The sequence below is a fragment of the Thunnus thynnus genome, chromosome 18 (genome assembly GCF_963924715.1).
Source record: "Thunnus thynnus chromosome 18, fThuThy2.1, whole genome shotgun sequence".
NCBI classification, from domain to species: domain Eukaryota; kingdom Metazoa; phylum Chordata; class Actinopteri; order Scombriformes; family Scombridae; genus Thunnus; species Thunnus thynnus.
The window spans coordinates 13,388,391-13,408,467 of record NC_089534.1 but is presented as its reverse complement, the minus strand read 5'-3'; the positions used below and the strand labels follow the sequence as shown (position 1 = coordinate 13,408,467).

Genomic DNA, 20,077 nt, shown 5'->3' with positions numbered 1-20,077 from the left:
TGCTTTAGATTACTGGGTTGGCAGACATAAAATGAGTATATTTAGTTTAATTAGTTTATACAACCATAAAAATATACTTTCAAGTATGTGAGCATACATGTGAATAAAACATTTGCTGCTCTGGTGGCTGAGACTTCACCATCATACTATCAATATCATATATGAGTTTGCTTCCAGTTAATGATGATTGCTGTTTTATGTACTCATCTCTCATTCTAATTTAATTCACCTCTGCTTGCAGAATATTATCTAATAAAGCAGAAATTACATTAAATGTCCTCATGCAGCCAGCTGAGTTTCATATCATTATTTGGCCGGCTCCAACTGGTTGGGCTTTGCCTTTGTGTTATTATTGTGATGTATTTCAGTAATTGCTAAAGCTGAGAGTCACTGGTTGGAAACACAACAGCGCCGCATGCTGGCTGTCGAGGTACATCACAACACACTGTGGGCAACTGAAAAATAACAGTTGGAAAAAGTGTGTGCGCAGGATTTTCTGAGCACAGACCCAAAGTATGGCAGTCCAGAGACAAAGAAGAGAAATGTACGTGTCTATCCACATGCACTCACCACTCACTTGCCTCTGCGTGAGCACTGGCACGATTCATTGGCCGGGATAATGAAGTACGTATGTGTACTTTGGTGAATACTTGTGTGAGTGTGCACACATATTTCCCAGGCTCTCTACCACTTCCTCCTCTCCTGGCCAAGGCATTTCTAAATAAGGAAGACAACCTCTATCTCTCTCCCACTACTGTATTTTCTCTTTTTCCTTCTTCTAAACACACATTAAAACTTCTTAACTTAATGGCCAAGATACATGGACGAAAGTTGGTAAGATATACATTGAGATTTATGTTTTTCTGCAGCACATTTTTGTCATGTCTTCAAGAGCAACAGTCATAAAAGTATTGAGACCACACACACAAAAAACACAAAGAGCCACATGACAAGTATAGATCAAACATTTACTCTTTTCCATACAATATATTTATCACAACTTTCAGTAAAGAATGCATTTTGATTAGAAAATTTAAACCATCTTTTCATCAAGTCTTGATATGAAATACAAAGGAGAAATTTCTACCCTCACTGGCAACTACAGGCACCTCAGTTTTTTTGTTTTTTTTCTTTCAGCTTCACACCACAGAGACCATTAAAACTGTATTCACACAGCAGAGTAGAGAGAACTTTCGCAGTCACACGCGCGCCAGCCAGGTGACGGAGGATTTCGCACCCGAGAAGGCGCAGAGAGAGAGATTACCGACTTGCGGGAGCGAGGAGAGCCCCAACGAGCCGGGCTTGTGCGATATCAGGATGAGCCTCTTCCATCCCGGTAGTTCATTAACATTCATGACAGGCCCGGTGTTCCTGTCAGACTTGATCTTCTTTCAGAAAGCAACAAGGATCCGTGTGGTTTCATTTCACATTTTACAATCACCTACTACAAATCAGGCTTTGGTACTAGAAGAACTGAATCTTGTTATTTCTTGTTATTTCAGAATTAAAACCGTAATTCTGAGTCACAATGTTATTTTTTTTTGTTATTCATCAGCTGGAATTCATTGATAAGTCTGTACCATATGTTTAAAGACACCATCAGATGCAACCGTCGACAGGACAAAAAGGGGAAAAAATCTATTAACAGACACTGAGTAAAACCATGCTTCAACCTGAGGTTCGTCAAAACATACAGATACTGGAGGTCTTGTTAATGGTCACTTGAAACAAACTGACGGTTTAAATGTACCACAAACTTTCTACTCAAAAAGCTAAAAGCTATCAAAAGCAACTAGGTGAATGGCAGCATTCAGCACTGTAAATCTCAACGGCTACACTGATACAGAAGATACACTACACATACATGACTTAAAAGTCAGACCCTTCTTGTGTGTACATGTTGACAAATCCCAGTTTGTCACATTTTCTACCGTTAATGACTCTGGACTTGATCAATTGGCAAAATGTCGACTTCAACACTGGCTCTGTCTTTTGATGCTACATCTCATCTGATTTCTAATTTTACAACCAAGTCTGAGTTATTCATGTCTAGAAAATCAAATTTCCTTTGACAACATCCAGTATTCAGACAGCAGTTTGAAAAAAGCAATAGAAGTCAGACATGTTGGCCGACACTAACTGTGACTGATACTGCCCATATACAGTAATAACCCCATTGTTTCATAACTTTGGGTTTACAGTAAAAGTTCAGTCCTGTTTCTTAATACAGTCAACATTTCATTTTACCACCTATGATATTTTTGGCCAACCAGACAGTTGATATGATTATCCGCAAATCAACAAAACACAGCAAAACAAAACATCAGAGAAGAGATAAAATTCCTACCCTTTTACATTCATTTTACACCTATTCAAGGCTGTTTCTCGCTCTGCTTACATCCACCTCCCACCTTTTTTCAGTCTGTCCTCTCAGGGCCATATATAGGTAAGAGTTTAAAGCACTACTAAAGCCGTGCTGCTGCTCCCTCTTTCAAACTAAGAAACGGTGACTGTAAATATGTATGAGTGCCTTGCAAAACCTCATTGTAGTGGGATGCCCAAAATGGGAAAGATAAGCTTGTGCTCGGTGACAGTTAAAGGTGGGTAACATGGCCTCCTCTTGAACTGTTTTTTATCTGCAGCTCTGCAGCGTCACACACTTTGACCTTGCCGCCTTTGCTGTTGGCCCCAGGACCTGTCCATCAAACCGCCTGACGATTGGGACTGGCTCAGGCTGAACGAGAGGGCGGTGTGCGGCCTTCCCAATACTTCTGATATGCCGCTTGGAACATGTCCTTGCATCGCAGCTTTGCATGCAGCCGGGAGCAGATGAGGAACGAGCCGCCCATCTTGCGGTGCAGTGAGTACGTCTCCTCGGGAGGCGGCGTTAGCCGATGCCTGAGCATCACAGGGATGAGGTTGTGGATTCTCTCGGTGGTGGACTGGGCACCGAAGTCGAAGGGCTCTTCAGAGGCGAAGGCCTCACCAAGGATCATCACCGCATCCACGTGGGCGTTCACCATCGCCTGAACATGGAAAGTAGAAAACACACTGCATGACCAACTATACTAAAAGGTGACACTTTTATGGAGTATTTGGTTCAGAAGAAGAGCCTCACACATAAAGGTTATTACAGCAAAGCAAACAAGTTAAAAGATTTGAGACACAGATGTTTTTGTTGTGCGAACTTTGTCACCACCACATCCTATTTCACAAGCTTGTGGTTGCCACTTTTAATTTTCAAGGCAGCCCACTGATATGAAACGTAGCCTTGACATAAAGCAGACAGATAAAGTACAAAGAGATGTTTACCTTGGACTCATACCCAGTCAGGAACCTCATCTCAATAGATTTCTTCAGAACTCCCTCTCTGTCGCCCTCAGCAGCTGACCGGATAAGCTACAATCACAGACAGGTCATGAATGTCACTAACATTGTTTTAATCCCTTATCCAAAATTTGGTAATTTATAGTTTTTTCAAAAGTTTTGACTTGGCAGTAAGATTTTCACAATGACGGTTCAATGTGAGACAAACTACACTACAGCGTGTTTCCACCTTAGATTACAAAATGTCTTTTTCTGCAACAAAACAAAAACGAACAACAGCAGTAGTGGCAGTAACTTCCCAGGCAGCTTGTTTATTTACAAAATACAGATTTAACACAGAGAAAAACTTTACCTAACCTTTTTCGGTATTCATTGTTATATGGTAACGCTGGAATACATGAAATTACATGATAATAAAGCTGATGGGTCTTACCTCTATGTAGACATCAGTGAAACTTAGATCAAATCCTCTGGTGGCTCCAAAGTCCAACAGTGCCACCTAGAGAAAAACAAACCAATTATCAACTATCACCTTCATTACTCTCAAATCTCAGTGTTATTGACTTGTCATTATTATTATTATTATCTGTATTGTTAAGACTGAAGACAGACTCACCTTGTGTGTCTGTGGATCATAGAAGAAGTTGGACCAGTTCGGGTCGGTCTGCATGTACCTGAACTCAAACAGCTCTCTGAGGCACAACACCAAGATGTTCTGACAGATCTGAAACAGAGACAAAGATATATAGCTCCTATTGTTGTTCACTGGTATTAATAATATATTAATTTGGGGACTTTTATAAGCCGCAAAATGCCAATGAAGTTCAATGCACTGAGGTCAACTAGGAAACAGAGAAACGTTAAGGGGTGAGGGGAGCAGGGAGATATGGGAGGGAACAAGACAAGAGGGAAGAAATCTGTGAGAAAGGGAAGCAGTTCCCTTTCCCGCCACTAGAGGCCCATCTTTCTATCCATATATGAAAGTTTCTACAAGGAACATTCATTTTGTGTTGATTTTAGCAGCCCCTGCTGACAACATCAGTGGTGCTTTCCTGGAATGAAGACTACATTTCCCATGAGCACCGACTGCCTCATGTCATAAAGATCTTGGGTGGCGCGTGCGTTTGTTATGGAAGCGAGTGAAAGAAAGACACTACTTGCTTTTAATGCTTTTTTTTTTTTTTTTTTTTTTTTTTAAACGCAGTTGTTTGCAGGACGCATAGTGATGAGGTAATATATCTGTTTGTGGCTATGTAAGATTAATATTTGTAATATGATGATGGTGACGCAAAGTAAACTTTGTTTTAGTATCATTCATACATCTGTAAGGCTGCATTCACACCAAATCCAGCAATGCAGCATCTTCCCGGAAGCTTGTGCGGAGGTGTGAGCGTGTTTATTTGTGCTTTAGAGCGTAACCGCTGTGAAACAATCAGAAAGTAACATGTCATTTCTCTGATTTACACCTTTGTTCTCGCTACACCGCCACTCGCTCTCTTCATTCACTCTCTAGCTTGCTTGACCACCACTTCTCTCAGCTCGCTCACACTCTCTCTCCTTTTTCTCTCGTCTTTGTTAATATGAGTGAGGAAGCCGACAACAAGTCTAACTTTACTTTTAACGTTATGCCGTTAATCGTTTCATCTGATTTTGTGGGGAATTTAGAATAACTATATAGAAATAGCCGATCTTCTCGCTGATGTTCTCGTTTGCTTATGTTGGTCATATAGAGGCATCAGAGGCATCACGAGACTCTTTCACAACCAGTTAAAAGCTCCTAGTAGTAACTTTAATTGGAAAAAAATATTTCTTTGTCGTCACACACATCCCTCTGAACACATTAACTGCTGTGTTTATTTCCAGCTCACTGCACCCATTAGTCAGCTAAATTCCTATCCGTGTGTATATTAGTCATACCTCTTCCTTCAGCTCCTGTGTGAGGTTCTCCGCCTGGTCCAGAGGAAACCCAGAGACAAGCTCAGTAGTCAGGACATGGTTGCTGCTCAGCTCCTGGATCACCTCTGGTACATAGAAGAACGGATGGTCCTTCAACAGCTCCCTGGATTAAGGAGATGAGGGTAATCCGTAAACAGTATCAAATCTATGTGGTTGATTTGTGGTAGCACTAAAGAAACATTTTGGGAGACTTTCTAGATTGTGGCAGATAAGCACTCGGACACTTGCAACATATTGCTCACCTAAATTTATTTGCACACTTGGCTTCTCTGATATAGTCGCACTCCAGTGCTAGCTCCTTTCTCATCACATCTATCATGTGCTCTGGAAACAGACCTAGAGAGACAGAAAGACACAAACAGAAGGGGAGACAGTGAAAGACGAGCCTTCACGTGCCAAAAACAGGTGGAAGAAGATAAGAGAAGGGTACAGGACAATAAAACAGGAGCAGATGGGAGAGGTGAAGGCACAAGAGAATTGAAGTGAATGAGACAAACAGTAACAGGGAGTGTTGAGTAACACTGAGTGTGTTTGTGCACGTGTGTGTCGTCTGTGTAGAAATAAGAAGGTGGAGCATGTTTGTGTTTCCATATATGTATGTGACTGTACCTTCAGGTAGGGCATTGCTCATATTTAACACCGTCATCAGGTTGTTGACATCACTGTTGATACTCTGAGCCACACCGGGATACTGGCGATGAACAGACAGAACGACAGAAGAAGAGGAAAGGAAAGAAAAACCTTTTTTAAATTTAATTGTAATCATAAAATAAGGGGGAAAAAGCTGTTAGCATTTTGTTATTAATGTCACTTGAAGGTTTTTCTAAATGTCTTCACAGTATAATGAAATCATAACTTTGGGCTGTAATTATCATCTATAATGAGATAATTATAATACCATTACAACACATTTTACTGGCATATCCTTTATAAGATCTAAAAAGATTTATTTCTAACAACTGAGATGGCAATTAGACACATAAATTCTGTAAAGTCATAAAATAACATTTGCTCAGATGTTTCTCAGAGAGAAACCACATGCAACTGATTTGTCTCTGTTCTGATCTGTAAACAAAGTCTATAAACAGACCAGAGAGATCAGATTCTGCATGGTTTCTCTCTGCATGTGTGTATGAGCACATGAGAAAGAGAGACAAACAAATGTGAGACACACTCTCCGGTTACAGTGTTTGTCTTCATAACATGGGAATGCTCTGTGTACACACACACACACATACACACACACACACACATGCTCAAAGCCAACCTGTATTTTCATGGCCACCTCCCTGCCGTCCTTCATCCTCGCCAGGTGAACTTGGCCAATGGACGCCGCTGCAAATGGACGCTCTTCAAATGACTCGAGCTTGTCTCTCCAATTAGGACCCAAGTCACTGTTTAATGCTTTCTGTAGAAGGTCAGACACATGAACAGAAGAGTGTAAATACAGGTACGTTGACAGGTGTTTTATAATTTTTTTCAAGCCTGGCCAACTTGGATTCAAGTCAGTTGTTTTAGTATTATTTTTAGTATTGACATATTCAACTTAACAACAATAACAACTTAATTCAATAACAACATCATCAATAACAGTCCACCTTTAGAGATAGATTTTCAGTTTCTAATTTCATCTTTTAACTGATGTTGTTATGAAGTTAAACATGAATTCAGTGTTATAATAATAATAATAACAATAATAACAATAATAATAATAATAATAATGTAATACGCCTTTATCAAATGACAACTGCCAACTGATGCAAAAGAAATGAAAAGAAAAAATCCTTACCGTCATTTGTTTGATTGGCATGAAGTCAGCACTCTGTCTCACACGCTCAAAGATCTTGGCGAGTTGAGGGTTGATGAATGCATCATCTGAAACAGGAGTGAGTTAAATAATGAAATCCTCTTATCATGTATGTGTTATCTTGTATTATATATATCAATATACTGTATATCATACTGTAATTATCTGGAGAACTAATTAAAAAACAATTTATGGAAATTTATGGAACAGGAATGTCTGTTTTTGGCATCCAGTAAATTAAATAACTGACAAATCAAGGTACTCCATCACATTGCTGACAAAAATCAGATGATGCAATAAAGGAGTCTTGTTTATAGATATGTAAAACTGTCCACTTTGGCCTAATAAACCCAGAGCTATTATGGTATAATAAACTGTATGGCAAAATCAGTAATGGATGTCAAATTTAGATCATATCACCCAACTCTAATCTCAAACACAGAAAAACACGAGGGTTTATTGAACTGAGCTGAATTAAATCAGACCAAGAGACTAACTAAGAGTATCAGTCTAAAGTCAAGTGAAATCACTAAAGACTCCATATTTAAATACTATCATAAGAAAAAGCTAAAAATATGAGGGAGCAAAATTAAAAACTATATTCTCAGATTTAAAATAGTTTGCAACCTCTCAAGGTTAACACTATGGTAGACATGTGCTAAAGGGTACAATGGCTGGACGCACAATCATCCGGCCTATCTGAAAACAAACCTCAACTGCATTCCTGCCATAACGGATAAATGTCAGCAGTGCATATTGAAGACCACTGCAGGGATTTTTAGCGTCTAGATTTACAGCCATGTTTCCGTGTTGCCAGTTGTTGCCTATTATTAAGTCTTTTTCAACCTTTGTCCATTTCGCGTTATGTGGGAGGAGCAGCGAGGTTGTGTGTGTCCAGCTACAGAGGACTGCTGTGACCCTTTTGTATAGAATTTAAGGATCGACTTGTCACCACCTCAGAAAGAGTAAAGCTGTGACACCCCCCCCCCCCCCCCAAACCCAGTCAATCCACTGTGCTGAAACCTGATTATCAAACATTCTGCAGCCAATGTCCTTTTCTCCTCTACTCATGTTTTTGTGTTACATTTATCGCACTATAATGTCTGAATGCCAAGGGACAAAGGTCGCCTGCCAAAGTCAGGCAGCGGGGTCCGTAGTGATAACCAAAAATAATGATATGTTATCCGACCCGGCTGCTTTACCTCCGTGTCAGGATGTTTACTGCCATCGGATTTCCAGTCTTTGACTTCACCAGTTGTATAATCTGTCGTACGGTATGTTCAGCAACGCAAACAAGCAATAACTTACACTGCAGTTTCAAATATAAGCTGTTGCTGTTGCTGCTGCTATCTGTATGTTTGACACAGAATACAGAAAACAATCACCAGCTCACCAAAACTGTAGCATCAGGAAAAACACTGTATCCGTGCTTAGTAAATCAACTGCAGCTTATTGGCACAGAACAGCTGACACAAACTGATAATCACTGACCAGCAAAAACCAGACTTCTGTGCCAGCTTTCTTCACTGATAGTTGTCTGTGATGCAGGGTTTACTGTGCTGTACAATTTCTGCTTGAAACACAGTGCAGGGATAGAGCACTTTCTAATTATACATGAGGATTAGTGGCCTCTACGGCTGGTGGAAGCGGTACGTGTATGTGTGTAATTTTTTGGACTGTGTTTCCTCACTGGATGGTTGGCATATCAAGACTGTTGCTGCACAATATCAAAGTAAGAATTTCAGAAGCTCTACCGCAACACGCATTAATGAATTTATATGCTTCTTCTTCTGCTTTCCTTAGTTTCTCCCTCACCACCCTTCTCTCTTTCCTTTGTTTCCACTTTGACTCTCATCTTTTCCTTTTCTTTTATTTGTGTACGTGTGGGTTTGTCACTCACCTTGAATGCTGAGCATCTGTCCGAGTTTTAATGCCGCTCCTCTGACTTTGCACAAAGTTCTGACGATGCGTTCGGCGTTGGCCTCGGACAGAAACGGGCTTGAGTCCAGAACGGACTTTTTATTTTCACCTGCAGCAGCACAAAACAAGCGCAGGACAGTTTAGGTTTCATACAAAATGGTTCCTGTTACATACAATGCCTGTTTTTAAAGCACCATCTCAACACTGAACCTTTAGAGACAACATTTTCTCTGCAGGGTGTTTCGACATCGAAAACAAACTTTTTTCTGTTTCATGTTCGTGTGAAGTCTTTTAGCATCAATCAAAATCCATATCAGTAGTTTTAGGTTCAGGTTCATATACGGCATGTGCATGTGCTTACGTATATAACCACAGTGAGCATCTGTGTGTATATGTGTCAGTAGGTCGTCAGGTAGTGTGGTTGGGTATGTCTGAAGCAGACTTCAGAGGCTTTAACAGAGATTTACCACACACACACACACACTTATGAGTGTGCTCAGAGTGTCCCTGCTGGATTAAAGCACACACACACACACACACACACCAGCAAACAGACGCACAAATGCCACCGATTTACGCCTGTACGCTCTGTTTCAGCTTAGCTCCGTTTTTTGGATTAGCAGGCTCAAAGTGCAGAGCAGGAATGTCTGTTTAGGTGGCAGGTTGGTGAGGAAGGCATACCAAAAAGCATGTAGTGGCTGCATGTATCTGCCTACATGTTACGACAGGCATGGAGGATAGTTCTGCAAACAAATAATGTTCACTTGCATAATAGCGCTATTCATCAGGAGGCAATTGCAAAATATCTACTTGTTCTTACCATCTTATCTTATCTTACAGACACAAAAGTATTCTGAATTTATCTCTCTGATGAGGCCTTATTACTTTAATAGCACATTTACATGATGATCCTAACATTTCCTGTACACGCAAATATATTTCAATGCACTCAGAAAGAAACAACTATAATCTCAGCAACATAGTATCATAACTAGCCATGTACATGATTTAGCACTAAAGAGAATTAATACTTGAGTATCACAAAAATACCTGAATATCAATGTTAACAGTAAACCTTGCTGTATATTTCTTCTATACACAACAAGATAAGGCTGTAACAGCTATTCATTGTACATAGGCTGTGTGTGTGCAAGTGTGTGTGTTTGTGTGTTACCTGCTGCAGCGGCACCAGTGTGTCTCATGGTCTTCTTAGCGACTTCTGCCAGCGCTCCAATACCCAAACCTACAGCTAAACCTGGAGCAAAAACACAGACAGACCAACAACACAATTAAAGAATATTATAAAAACTCTAATGTAGCAACGTGCTCATCGTGTAACAGGACATCAAACTTTGTAAAATGGTGTTTATTTGTGAGTAATATCACAAAAACTTAAAAGAAACATAAAAGCACACAGTTGCACAGTGAGACTGTAAAAACATCCATTCAGTGAGTCAATTGGTCAGTGTGTGTGTGTGTGTGAATGTCCCATTCAGGCAGCTGTCTGAATGGGACATTCACACCATAAACTTGTCAGAATATTCCACCAGTGCTCAGCGATGTCTCTGTGTGTGCATAAATAAATATATGGAAGCCATCTGTTGTCTCTGAAGAACATCACTTGCATCAACATAACATATGCAAAAGATAATGTGAGACAAATAAAAGATAAACACTGATTAACTCAGCATTGTGTGATGACAGAACTGTAACAGCTGCACTTCTGCCATTCAAACAGAGCAGAAGGAAATTAAATCATGTGGCAATTAGTCTTCTGAAATACTGTCTGAAATAAATATTCTAGCTGATGAAGAAAAGGAAAAGGGCAAGACTGTGAGAGTTGTTGTCTGTAAGCGAGTTCCTCAGATCCCCGTCTCCACCTTACATAACTCAGCATTACATAATCAGTTAGTCAGCGGTCTCTGAAGCCACAAATCTGAAATGCAACAGCAGACGGACAAATCAAGACAGTGTGGCTCTGTGTCCTGTATACAAGTTGACTAAGCATTCCTTCATTGGTCAAAAACACGTTGGAGACGGCTTGGCTCCGAAGGAACGAGGCAGTGCGCCACACTTTCCGGAAAATGTGTTGGCATCTTTGTTCGGTATACAGTATGTGTGTTTGTGTGTCTGTGTTTCCTTCTGTAATCTGACAAAGTATAATCTTTCTTTTCCATGACCCACGTACTTTGTCATCTTACAGCGTTTGTGTTCCTGCTTTAAGTGGGGATTTCAAATGTGCAGCAGTTGGTAGCAACTTGCACACATAAACACTTGCACAGCAGATGAGCCATCATCGTGTCACTCTATATATATAAATATATACAAACTTGCTGCCAAATAGAGATCAGCGTTTCCTGCTGAATCTCTGAGTGACACAAATTTTTTTTTCCAGACCGAGCACAAGTGTCTGTCTATCATTTGAGACAGCCATGTGTTCAAACTGTGGCTGCTGGACACTATTTACACAAGACTTTTAAAAGAGAGAGTTCTTTTTTCCATCATTTGGTATTCAGAACCTCAGCAAACCTTTGAAGGCAGTGATATGCATGACAACAGCAAGGACACACCTAAGCAAGGTTGTTGTAATCTGTTGCCAGAGAGCCTGCCAACAGATTTATGATACTATAAATCACTTTTGCTGCTTCTTCTCAAACTTAAGTGTCTGAAATCTGCGTTCCTTCTCTCCACTTGCAGCTGTGAATAAAACATGACCAGGCAAAAAGAAAGAATAACCTGTATTACTTTGTCAACAAACATTGCAGGAGAGTGAAGGACAGACCGAGGCCACATTCCTCCACCCCCTCTCTTCCCCTCCCTTCTCCACTCCTCTCCAACACCTTCTAAATATTACAACTGTCAACATACAGAACAAATGCAGCTCTGCCCTTTGCGTTTCACTATAGCCTGTATAACTCAAAGTCGTTTGGTATGCGCTGCGGCTTAATTCTGCTGCATATATTTTTGTTGGCAGTCCAGTCTGACTCATCTGTTCTGAGTATACTTTGACACACAGTTATGTTTTTCCTCTCTCTGTCCTTCTCTGTCCCACTTTATTCCACCTGTTAACTGATCCATCAACCCTCTGTAATGAGGCTCCAAGCTGCTGATCTGGCGTGTCACATTAAACTACACCCGAGGCAGGTTGTGAACATTTCAATAAGCTTGTGTGACCATTTTCACACTGAAAAAAAAAAACAAAGACACATCCTGTCTAGATAAGACTTAGAGACTAGAACATGCTTTCATCTGATAAGATGTCACCTTCACACTAAATATTTTGCAATGTTAAGCAATACACACTGTAAATTATACCAAAACTAACCACAATGTACAAGGCATGCGCGGCATTGCTAAGTCGGCACCATGACTAAGTTACAACTGCTAGTTTTCCTACAATTGAAGGCTTTGTTGTACATTTATTATTTAAGAAAATCACTGCAGAGACCTTGAGAGGGTCATTCAGTGTCATAAGACGAACTACCTTAAACCCAGTGACCCCGGCTTAAAGGGGGGTGGGAGGTAACAATCAGAGTGAAGATTACAAGGCTAAGATAACTTTTCAAATCCTCAAAAACTCCATCTCATGTCACATTACACATTATTAGAAATTTAGTTGACTAGTTGTAAAATGTGCTTCAGTGGTTGATTATTATTCATCACCATGATGTAATATTATGTAAACACAAATAGTTTTTCATTATTCGCATATCCACTGTGTTTTGCTGGCATTACTTAAAGGAGCAGTGTGTGGGATCTAGTGGCATCTAAGGCATCATTGCAGATTTTAACCCCTCACCCCTCCCTTTCTAGTGCATAGGAGACTAGCGTAGTGTAGGAAACTCGTGGAAGGCCCTCTCTAGGCCATTGTTTGGTTTGTCCGTTCTGGGCTACTGTAGAAACATGGTGGTGCAACACAGTGGTGTCCGTGGAAGAGGACCCACTCCCTTTGTAGATATAAAGGGCTCATTCTAAAGTAATGAAAACACAATGATTCTTATCTTCATGGCATTACACACTAATTAAATGCTAAATGCCACTAAATTCTACACACTGCACCTTTAAGGCTTATCCGTCTGAATTATTAGAACGACCAACCAAACAAGGCTTTATTTTACAATGTTATACTGTTTGTATTGACAGACAGAAAGACGGAGAGGTGTACTTGCACACAGGCACACATACCTACCGTCACAGTCAGACAAAGAGCCAAGATTCAGTAAGAGTAAGAGTTGTGTTACCTCCAAAGTTGGCCAGTCTGCTAAGCCGTGTCACTGGTACTTTCCTCTCTCTGGCTCTCTCACTCAACTAAAGAAGACAGAGCAGTAAAGATTCATTTCTATGTACATGTCAAAAGTGTGTACAGAAAGGTATGTGGTTTACATCCGTGTTTATGCGTTTGTTTGGGAATAGGAACTGAGAAATAGGAATTACCATCTGTTTGTGTGGTTTGGTCTCAGCCCTCTTGCCCTGTCTGGCTTTATCGATGTCTTCGGCTGTCAGTCCTCCAACTGTGGACGGGTCCTGATGGTAGCTCCTAACTTGTTTGATCGAATGCTGACAGTGAAGCTGTCCCCACATATGCCTGTTCAGATTGTGGTTGTAGAGATGATGATTTCCCACGAAACGCCTGACATGCACACAGCAAAAATGATTAACTTCATCCTCGAAAGAGCAGAAAAATCTCAGAAAAAACTGCAGTTTGTAATTGAATAAGAGACTTTTTATACCTGGAGTCATGGTGGTAAGATCTAGTCTGTTTAAACTGGTTGCTGGGATCTTTGTATCCCTCAAACAACGACTGTTTCCCACTAACATGGCTCCCTTCTGCTGCACTGTGCTTGGTGGCTCCCTCATCACTGCTTCCTTTGTGATCTGTCATAAAGTCCGCACCTTCCTCCTTGAACTCATCGTTGGGAAAGTCGAAGTCTGACTCTGAGGAAGAGGCTTGCTGCTGGCCAGATAGCTCCTGGACAGAAAAAACACATAAACACTCTTACAAAATGGAAAGATACCCACAGTATACTCTCGATATTTAATGCAATATACAGCTCTTTACAACTCTGTACTCCCAATTCACGTTATTAAACATACACATAAGCACGCGCACCTGCATTTTCATCATGGCAGCAGAGAGGCCTTGCTCAGCAGCCGATTGGACGCTTTGAACAGCAGCACCAACACCTGGAACTAAATAGCAAAGAAGACTCTTGTTAGCTCTTCAGTACAATAGAAACTAACTATACAGAAAGAAATATCAATGTTAGTGCCCATTATAAGTGCCAGGCAATAAAAATATGGTGGAATTTGTTAAAACTGCTGTATGTCAATGTATCACATTTAGCTTGCTAGCTACCATGAACTTACAATTAGGTGACAGAAGATGCTAATTTGGTTTATTCCACAATGGCTTACTAGCACCAGTCCTTCCAAAACATGCTACAAACACTAACATTTTCATTTATAGTCCTTTATATTTATGGAAGTCTAGTATATTTGTACATTATCAAGTCTTTCATATACAAAAATAGCTTGCTAGCATTTACCTCTCAACCAAAATATAAATGCCAAAGACAAATACCAAAACTTTTATTTCCATAATGTGACAATGACCTGTGGAAGATAAATAATTGCTGGAGAAACATGCTGTATTTTTCTAATTTAGGAAGTAAATGTTGAACTCACCTGTCCCATTGCGCAGGGTGTTGCTCTGTGTTTCTATCACTGCCTGGCTGAGCTTAGCTAAGCCTCGCATCAATAACATCATATCACCTGCCATGATGGACTAGAGATAGAGACAGAGAGAGAGAGGGAGGAAAAGAAAAAACAACAACAACAACAAAAAAACACATTAGTTACATTATATCTCCATACAAAGCAGGCCTGGTAATGTGGAGGGGTTCGTGCTGTACACTGACAATAAAGAGACAGACAGAATGAGAGGTCACATCTAAATGTGTGTCATGAACAAGCGGCAACCTCAGGGGCTGAAAAATGAAGCCAACACACAGGTGCCAAAAACTCCTCCCCAGTTCTATAGCAGAAATAAACATGTTTACAGCCTGGTCTTGTTCAGCGCTTGGTTGTACTAAAAGTACTATTCAGTTTTTCTGGTAAGTACATTTTCTTTTAATGGCTTTAAGCCTGTTTTTCAGTGCTAACCAAGCTGCTAGCTTGGTTAGCACTGTGCTAACCAAGCTAGCAGCTAGCATTAGGGTCAGCTCCACCCTCTTGTCCAAATATGGTCACTTCTGGCTCAAAAAAATCCAAGATGGCGACGGTCAAAATGCAAAGGCTTCAAAACAGGAATCTAGAAACCAATTGGTGACGTCATGGGGGCGACGTCCATTATTATTTACAGTCTATGGTCATGAACATGTCAGGAAAGATGAGAGGAACACCGAGAGAAATATATACAGATAGACAAGAAAGCAAATGGAACGAAAAGTAAAACCTGTCGTCAACACGCTTTGCGCTGCCAAGTAGAAACAAGCACACTCACCAGCGCACAGCTGTCACATCTTGAAACGACTTTAATACTTTGTCTAAAAATACTCGTGACTTCCAATCCTTGAGTGTGCACACACATGAAAGGTGAGGGGAATGCTGTGCATGCGTGACAGCTGTGGATGTATGTGTATGTGATCCAGACCTGGATCTGAAAATATCACTGCAAACTAAGAGGGAGAAGTTCGAGAGCTGCTGGCTGTTGCCTGCTCCAGCTATTTCTGTGCACGAGCTAATGTGGGTGCACGTGTTTGGTTCATGTACCTCTCTCTATTTCTCTCTGCTGATATGACTGTGAGATTGTTTTCTACTAAGGCCAATCTAAAAATATTCCACAATTTAATTCCAAGAGTTAATCTGGTGTATCTTTTACAAATAGTTATGACAAGATGAAATAGTTGGCACTATACCCGCACATTTACTTTAGCTTGAATATACTGTTAAGTCCATTTAGGACACAAAGAGAAGGTCATTTCACTCCTTTCATCTCTCCGACATTTATCTAATCATAGCTCCCGATGCATTCTTCTCTGTTACAATCTGTAGCGTTACTGTGGGTTTTTGTTAGTGTGTTACAGGTGTTGTTGAGTGGGTGTGACAGCATGCTTCAACACAGCTCAGCTGGGATTCAGGCCAGTGGAAAAAGCTGGTGCTGAAAGAGTCAAAGCAATATGTCTGTGTGTGTGTGTGTGTGTGTGTGTGGTTGTGTATGTGAGCTGCAGCACACATACACACACTGAGTCAGTAAGTGGGTCATCTGTCCTCCTTCAGGGCAGCTCTGTGTTTTCAGATGGTGGACATAAGACCAGGGGTTGGCATAATTGTGACACGAAGTAACAGCATGATCTCATGGGATATATATTTATATATATATATATATATATATATATATATATATATATATATATATATATATATATATATATATATATATATACATACACACACACACACACACACACACACACACACACACACACACACATATATATATATATATATATATATATATATATATATATATATTTGTGGAAATAGAAACATTACACAAATTGACTTGTGCCTTATTTTTATTAATTGATTTATTTAATTGCTGTTGTTTTTTGCATGTTGTAACCAAATAAATCTATCCAAGTAGAGTTATTACTCCCAACCCGTATCTAGCAAAATCCTGCAAGATCTCCTGCTAGGCAGGACATTTATATATGAAGTTAGTACTGAAGCAAAAATTAAACTTTCTAATGCATGCCTGTACACAAATGTCTTGGCGCACATACAGTGTAAGCAACAGCCTCTCCCATCATCCCTGCATTCTTGCACTTTGATGCACGCAACTCTTCATTGACAACCAAGAAATAGTGTGATTATTTTTTATTGGGTAATAAGTTATGTCTGCCTATGTTGTGCTGCTGATACCATGCACTGATTGTTTCTTTTTCCCCACGATATACCGAACACAAACCACACCAACTTTGATCGTGTGGCCTTTAAATTGAAGAGAACGCTGAAAAAATGCATATCAATGGTCATGGAAAATATAAAATCTTGTGCTTCATACACGGCTACAACAAACACACTTCAATCAATGCGCAGTTCTGCACTGGTTGAATAAATTTCACTTGCAAAAATCAGATACCATCAGGGAGAAGTTACTGTTTACAGCGAAATGTAATCTACAGTATTGAGCAACTTCCTATTAGTCAATGTGGGTGTGTGCTCTGTCTAGATGCTTGTATGCACCTAGACAGATGAGAGGACACAATCTCTCTGAAAAGCTAGGAATAATGTAGAGAAGAGAGGGGAGCAGAAGAGAGGAGCTAAAAATTATGATGCCCAGTGACAGAGAGATCACTACAAGGTTTTTTTGTGAAAGCGCACTGACTGTGATTAAGCACGGTATTGTATGGCGAACGCACGCACCTAATCCTCAGCTGCTGTCTGGGCTCTACTGCTGTACCTCCACAAGCTGTTGACTCACTGCTATGGAAATAGCCTGCAGTCTGTATCAGCATGTGTGTGTGAACGTTGGCTTACCGATAGGCTCTCGTCACTGCCCTTGACTACTGATCCTGAGCCAGAAAGTGGGAAATGTTTCCCTTGTTAGTGTGCAGTGGTGAACCACCACAGCAGCGACGTCACCACCGTTAACAGGGGAGACATGAATAAAGTCACATTTCCTACAAGACTACAAAACAGGGGAGGTCCTGCCTTTGAGTATTTTACTGAAGGACCAAAAAACTTCTTGTGCCAAAACCTCTACCATGTACTGTAACCTGTAGAGTAGAAATACATAATCTATGTGTGGCATTATATTGACAATGGGAAAGAAATCTTAAAACAATTACCCTTTACTGTCTTTTTCATATTTTTGGCAATTGCAAGAATACTGTTCTCAGTTATTGTAGGTTATTGAGGTGTTGGACCTGTAATTCCAGTTCTTAGTTCGTCTAATGTTTATATGTAAAAACTGAAATTCCTCCAATTACGATTCATTCATGCATTCACATACTTCCCATACTTGCAAACGGGTAAAAGAAATAGAGCCTGCCGTATAATATTAACCCATGAATGAGCCCCGATGATACACTGGTCGATCTTAGCTATTTGTAGACATATGGGCATCTGTGCATATGTCAGCCGATAATTGATAACCAACGTCAGTACAGAAATACTCCAGATATGTTACTTTAAAAACAAGTGTCTCCATTACAGCTTGTCCTCCAGGGACCACTGACAAAAACATTTTTGAAACTCAAATATGAATAGTCTATAAAACTGTATTGGTCTGGCTCAAGTATACAATTAATAAAGCTCATATAACAAGGACAGTTCAGACTGATATTGATCATTTTAAACATAGACTAAAAATCATCTGTTGAGTCTGGCTTTCATGTAGTGTTTTAAAATTGTATTATTATATACATCTTATTTATTATCATCATTATTATTTGTTTTGTTCTATTTTATATTATTAACATTTTCATTTTTTGTTATTATCTATTTAATTTGTGTAGTATTTTATCATTTTATTGTTGCCTTATTCAATAAACTCTTTTGCTTTTTCATTTTTTTGGTGTGCATTAGTCTCCAAATCCATATTTACCATCCAGTACGGTTTGTCAACAACTTGTAAAGCACTTTGAACTGCATTTTACTTCCTGATTGCTTGACTGATTGATTGATTGATTGATTGAGAGTTAGCCAAAAGGTTATTCCTCGACAGATACTCTCCCTAAGGATATAAAAAGGTACAAACACAATTGGTACATATTGTAAACATGTTGTCAGTATATTATGAGAGTATTCAACAGTGTTTTCAGGTAAAGTTTAGTTGAAATTACATAACCTATTGATAATCAGCCAAAAGCAGTTAGTTTATGTTTTATAGCTACATTACATAACATCCCTTCACGCACAAACTTCTAAATACTCCATCATACATGCAGTTGTTGTAGTTTTATTAAACTTTAAGACAGTTATGTCACAAAAATCCTCTAAATGACCACTTTCATATATGTGCTACCAGCGTTGTGTCCCATCTGAAATCTATGTTTATTAGTGAACTTCCTCGTGGGGGTGTAACCACACGGCTGCGACAACACGCGCCCTCAGCCACGTTGTTGACTGATAATTATTCAAACTAACCTCACAACTGCTAGAAAAAAGATGACTGAGATTTACAAGTGTGCAGCTAAAATACTTTTCGGGACTAATTCACTGCTGCGTTGGCGGGTCGGTGAAGTTAAGCAGAAGTGGGGCGGCCATGGACGGAGGGCGCGTCAGCACGCCGCCTGCAGAGGGTCTATTATTTATTTATTTATTTGTTTATCTATCAGCACGCTTTAAGCTAGTCTGAGCTCGAGGCAACTGTGAACAAGACAAACTTTAAAAAAAAATAAGCTGATGCACGACAATCTGTCGCAGTGTACTCACCAGCAGCTGTTGTGCAGGGTCTGTCCTGCTTGTTTGTCCAACTCTGTCTGAAGAGGTCAAACGCGACAGAAACAATCACTCTATTTTATTACATCAAATTAACATCGCTCTTTTTTTTTTACAGGACACAGTTATGTTGCAGCATGTGTTGCAGGTAGTCTGTCGGTCGACCTCCTACTCTTCCTCCTCCTGCTGCTGTTGCTGACAGTGTTTAATCCAGTTTGTCTCTCTCTCTCTCTCCACCACGAGGTCAAACCTTATTTACCAACTTCACAGAGCAGCCAGAGCCGTGAATCGACACAACCCACTCATCTGACCCTCACTGCTGTTTGTAGCACACACAAGCTCTCGTGTTCACACAAACATGCACATTTTGTACAATCTCTTACATATAATTATATTTTCTTGAACTGTATTTTAATAGTTAAGCTAAATATCGTTTCTGCATGTGTGCGTGTACTTATTACACCTGTTTGCACTTATTTTCTCTCTATTTTCTATGCAATTTCCCTTTCTTCCCATCTGGATTCATGAAAACACCTTCAAAATCTAACCTGGCCTCATTTTACAATCTTTAAGTAGGCATAACAGTTTATTTCACCCCACAAACATGCACCCAGCTGCTTA

At 40.0% G+C, this 20,077-nt stretch overlaps 1 protein-coding gene across 1 annotated transcript; it reads right to left on the bottom strand.

Annotated features, from left to right (window-relative positions):
- Positions 1-949: 949 nt before the first annotated feature.
- coq8aa (coenzyme Q8A, genome duplicate a) lies at positions 950-19,696 on the bottom strand. Its single transcript, XM_067571523.1, has 17 exons — positions 19,451-19,696; positions 14,696-14,795; positions 14,121-14,200; positions 13,741-13,979; positions 13,445-13,640; positions 13,252-13,318; positions 10,185-10,265; positions 8,991-9,119; positions 7,073-7,158; positions 6,551-6,691; positions 5,893-5,974; positions 5,526-5,619; positions 5,245-5,386; positions 3,944-4,051; positions 3,761-3,826; positions 3,313-3,399; positions 950-3,026 (listed from the first exon to the last, which is right to left on the bottom strand). The coding sequence occupies exons 2-17, from the start codon at positions 14,787-14,789 to the stop codon at positions 2,730-2,732; spliced, it is 1,989 nt and encodes a 662-aa protein (XP_067427624.1). The 5' UTR covers positions 14,790-14,795; positions 19,451-19,696; the 3' UTR covers positions 950-2,729.
- Between the last annotated feature and the right edge of the window lie 381 nt (positions 19,697-20,077).

What these genes read in the sequence shown, in the direction of transcription:
- coq8aa (XM_067571523.1), bottom strand. Translation starts at nt 14,789, where the DNA reads ATGGCAGGTGATATGATGTTATTGATGCGAGGCTTAGCTAAGCTCAGC. An exon ending in CACTGGTGCCGCTGCAGCAG is followed by an intron (nt 9,120 to 10,184) that starts GTAACACACAAA and finishes GTGCTGCTGCAG; the next exon opens with GTGAAAATAAAAAGTCCGTT. An exon ending in CACAGGAGCTGAAGGAAGAG is followed by an intron (nt 4,052 to 5,244) that starts GTATGACTAATA and finishes TCTCTGTTTCAG; the next exon opens with ATCTGTCAGAACATCTTGGT.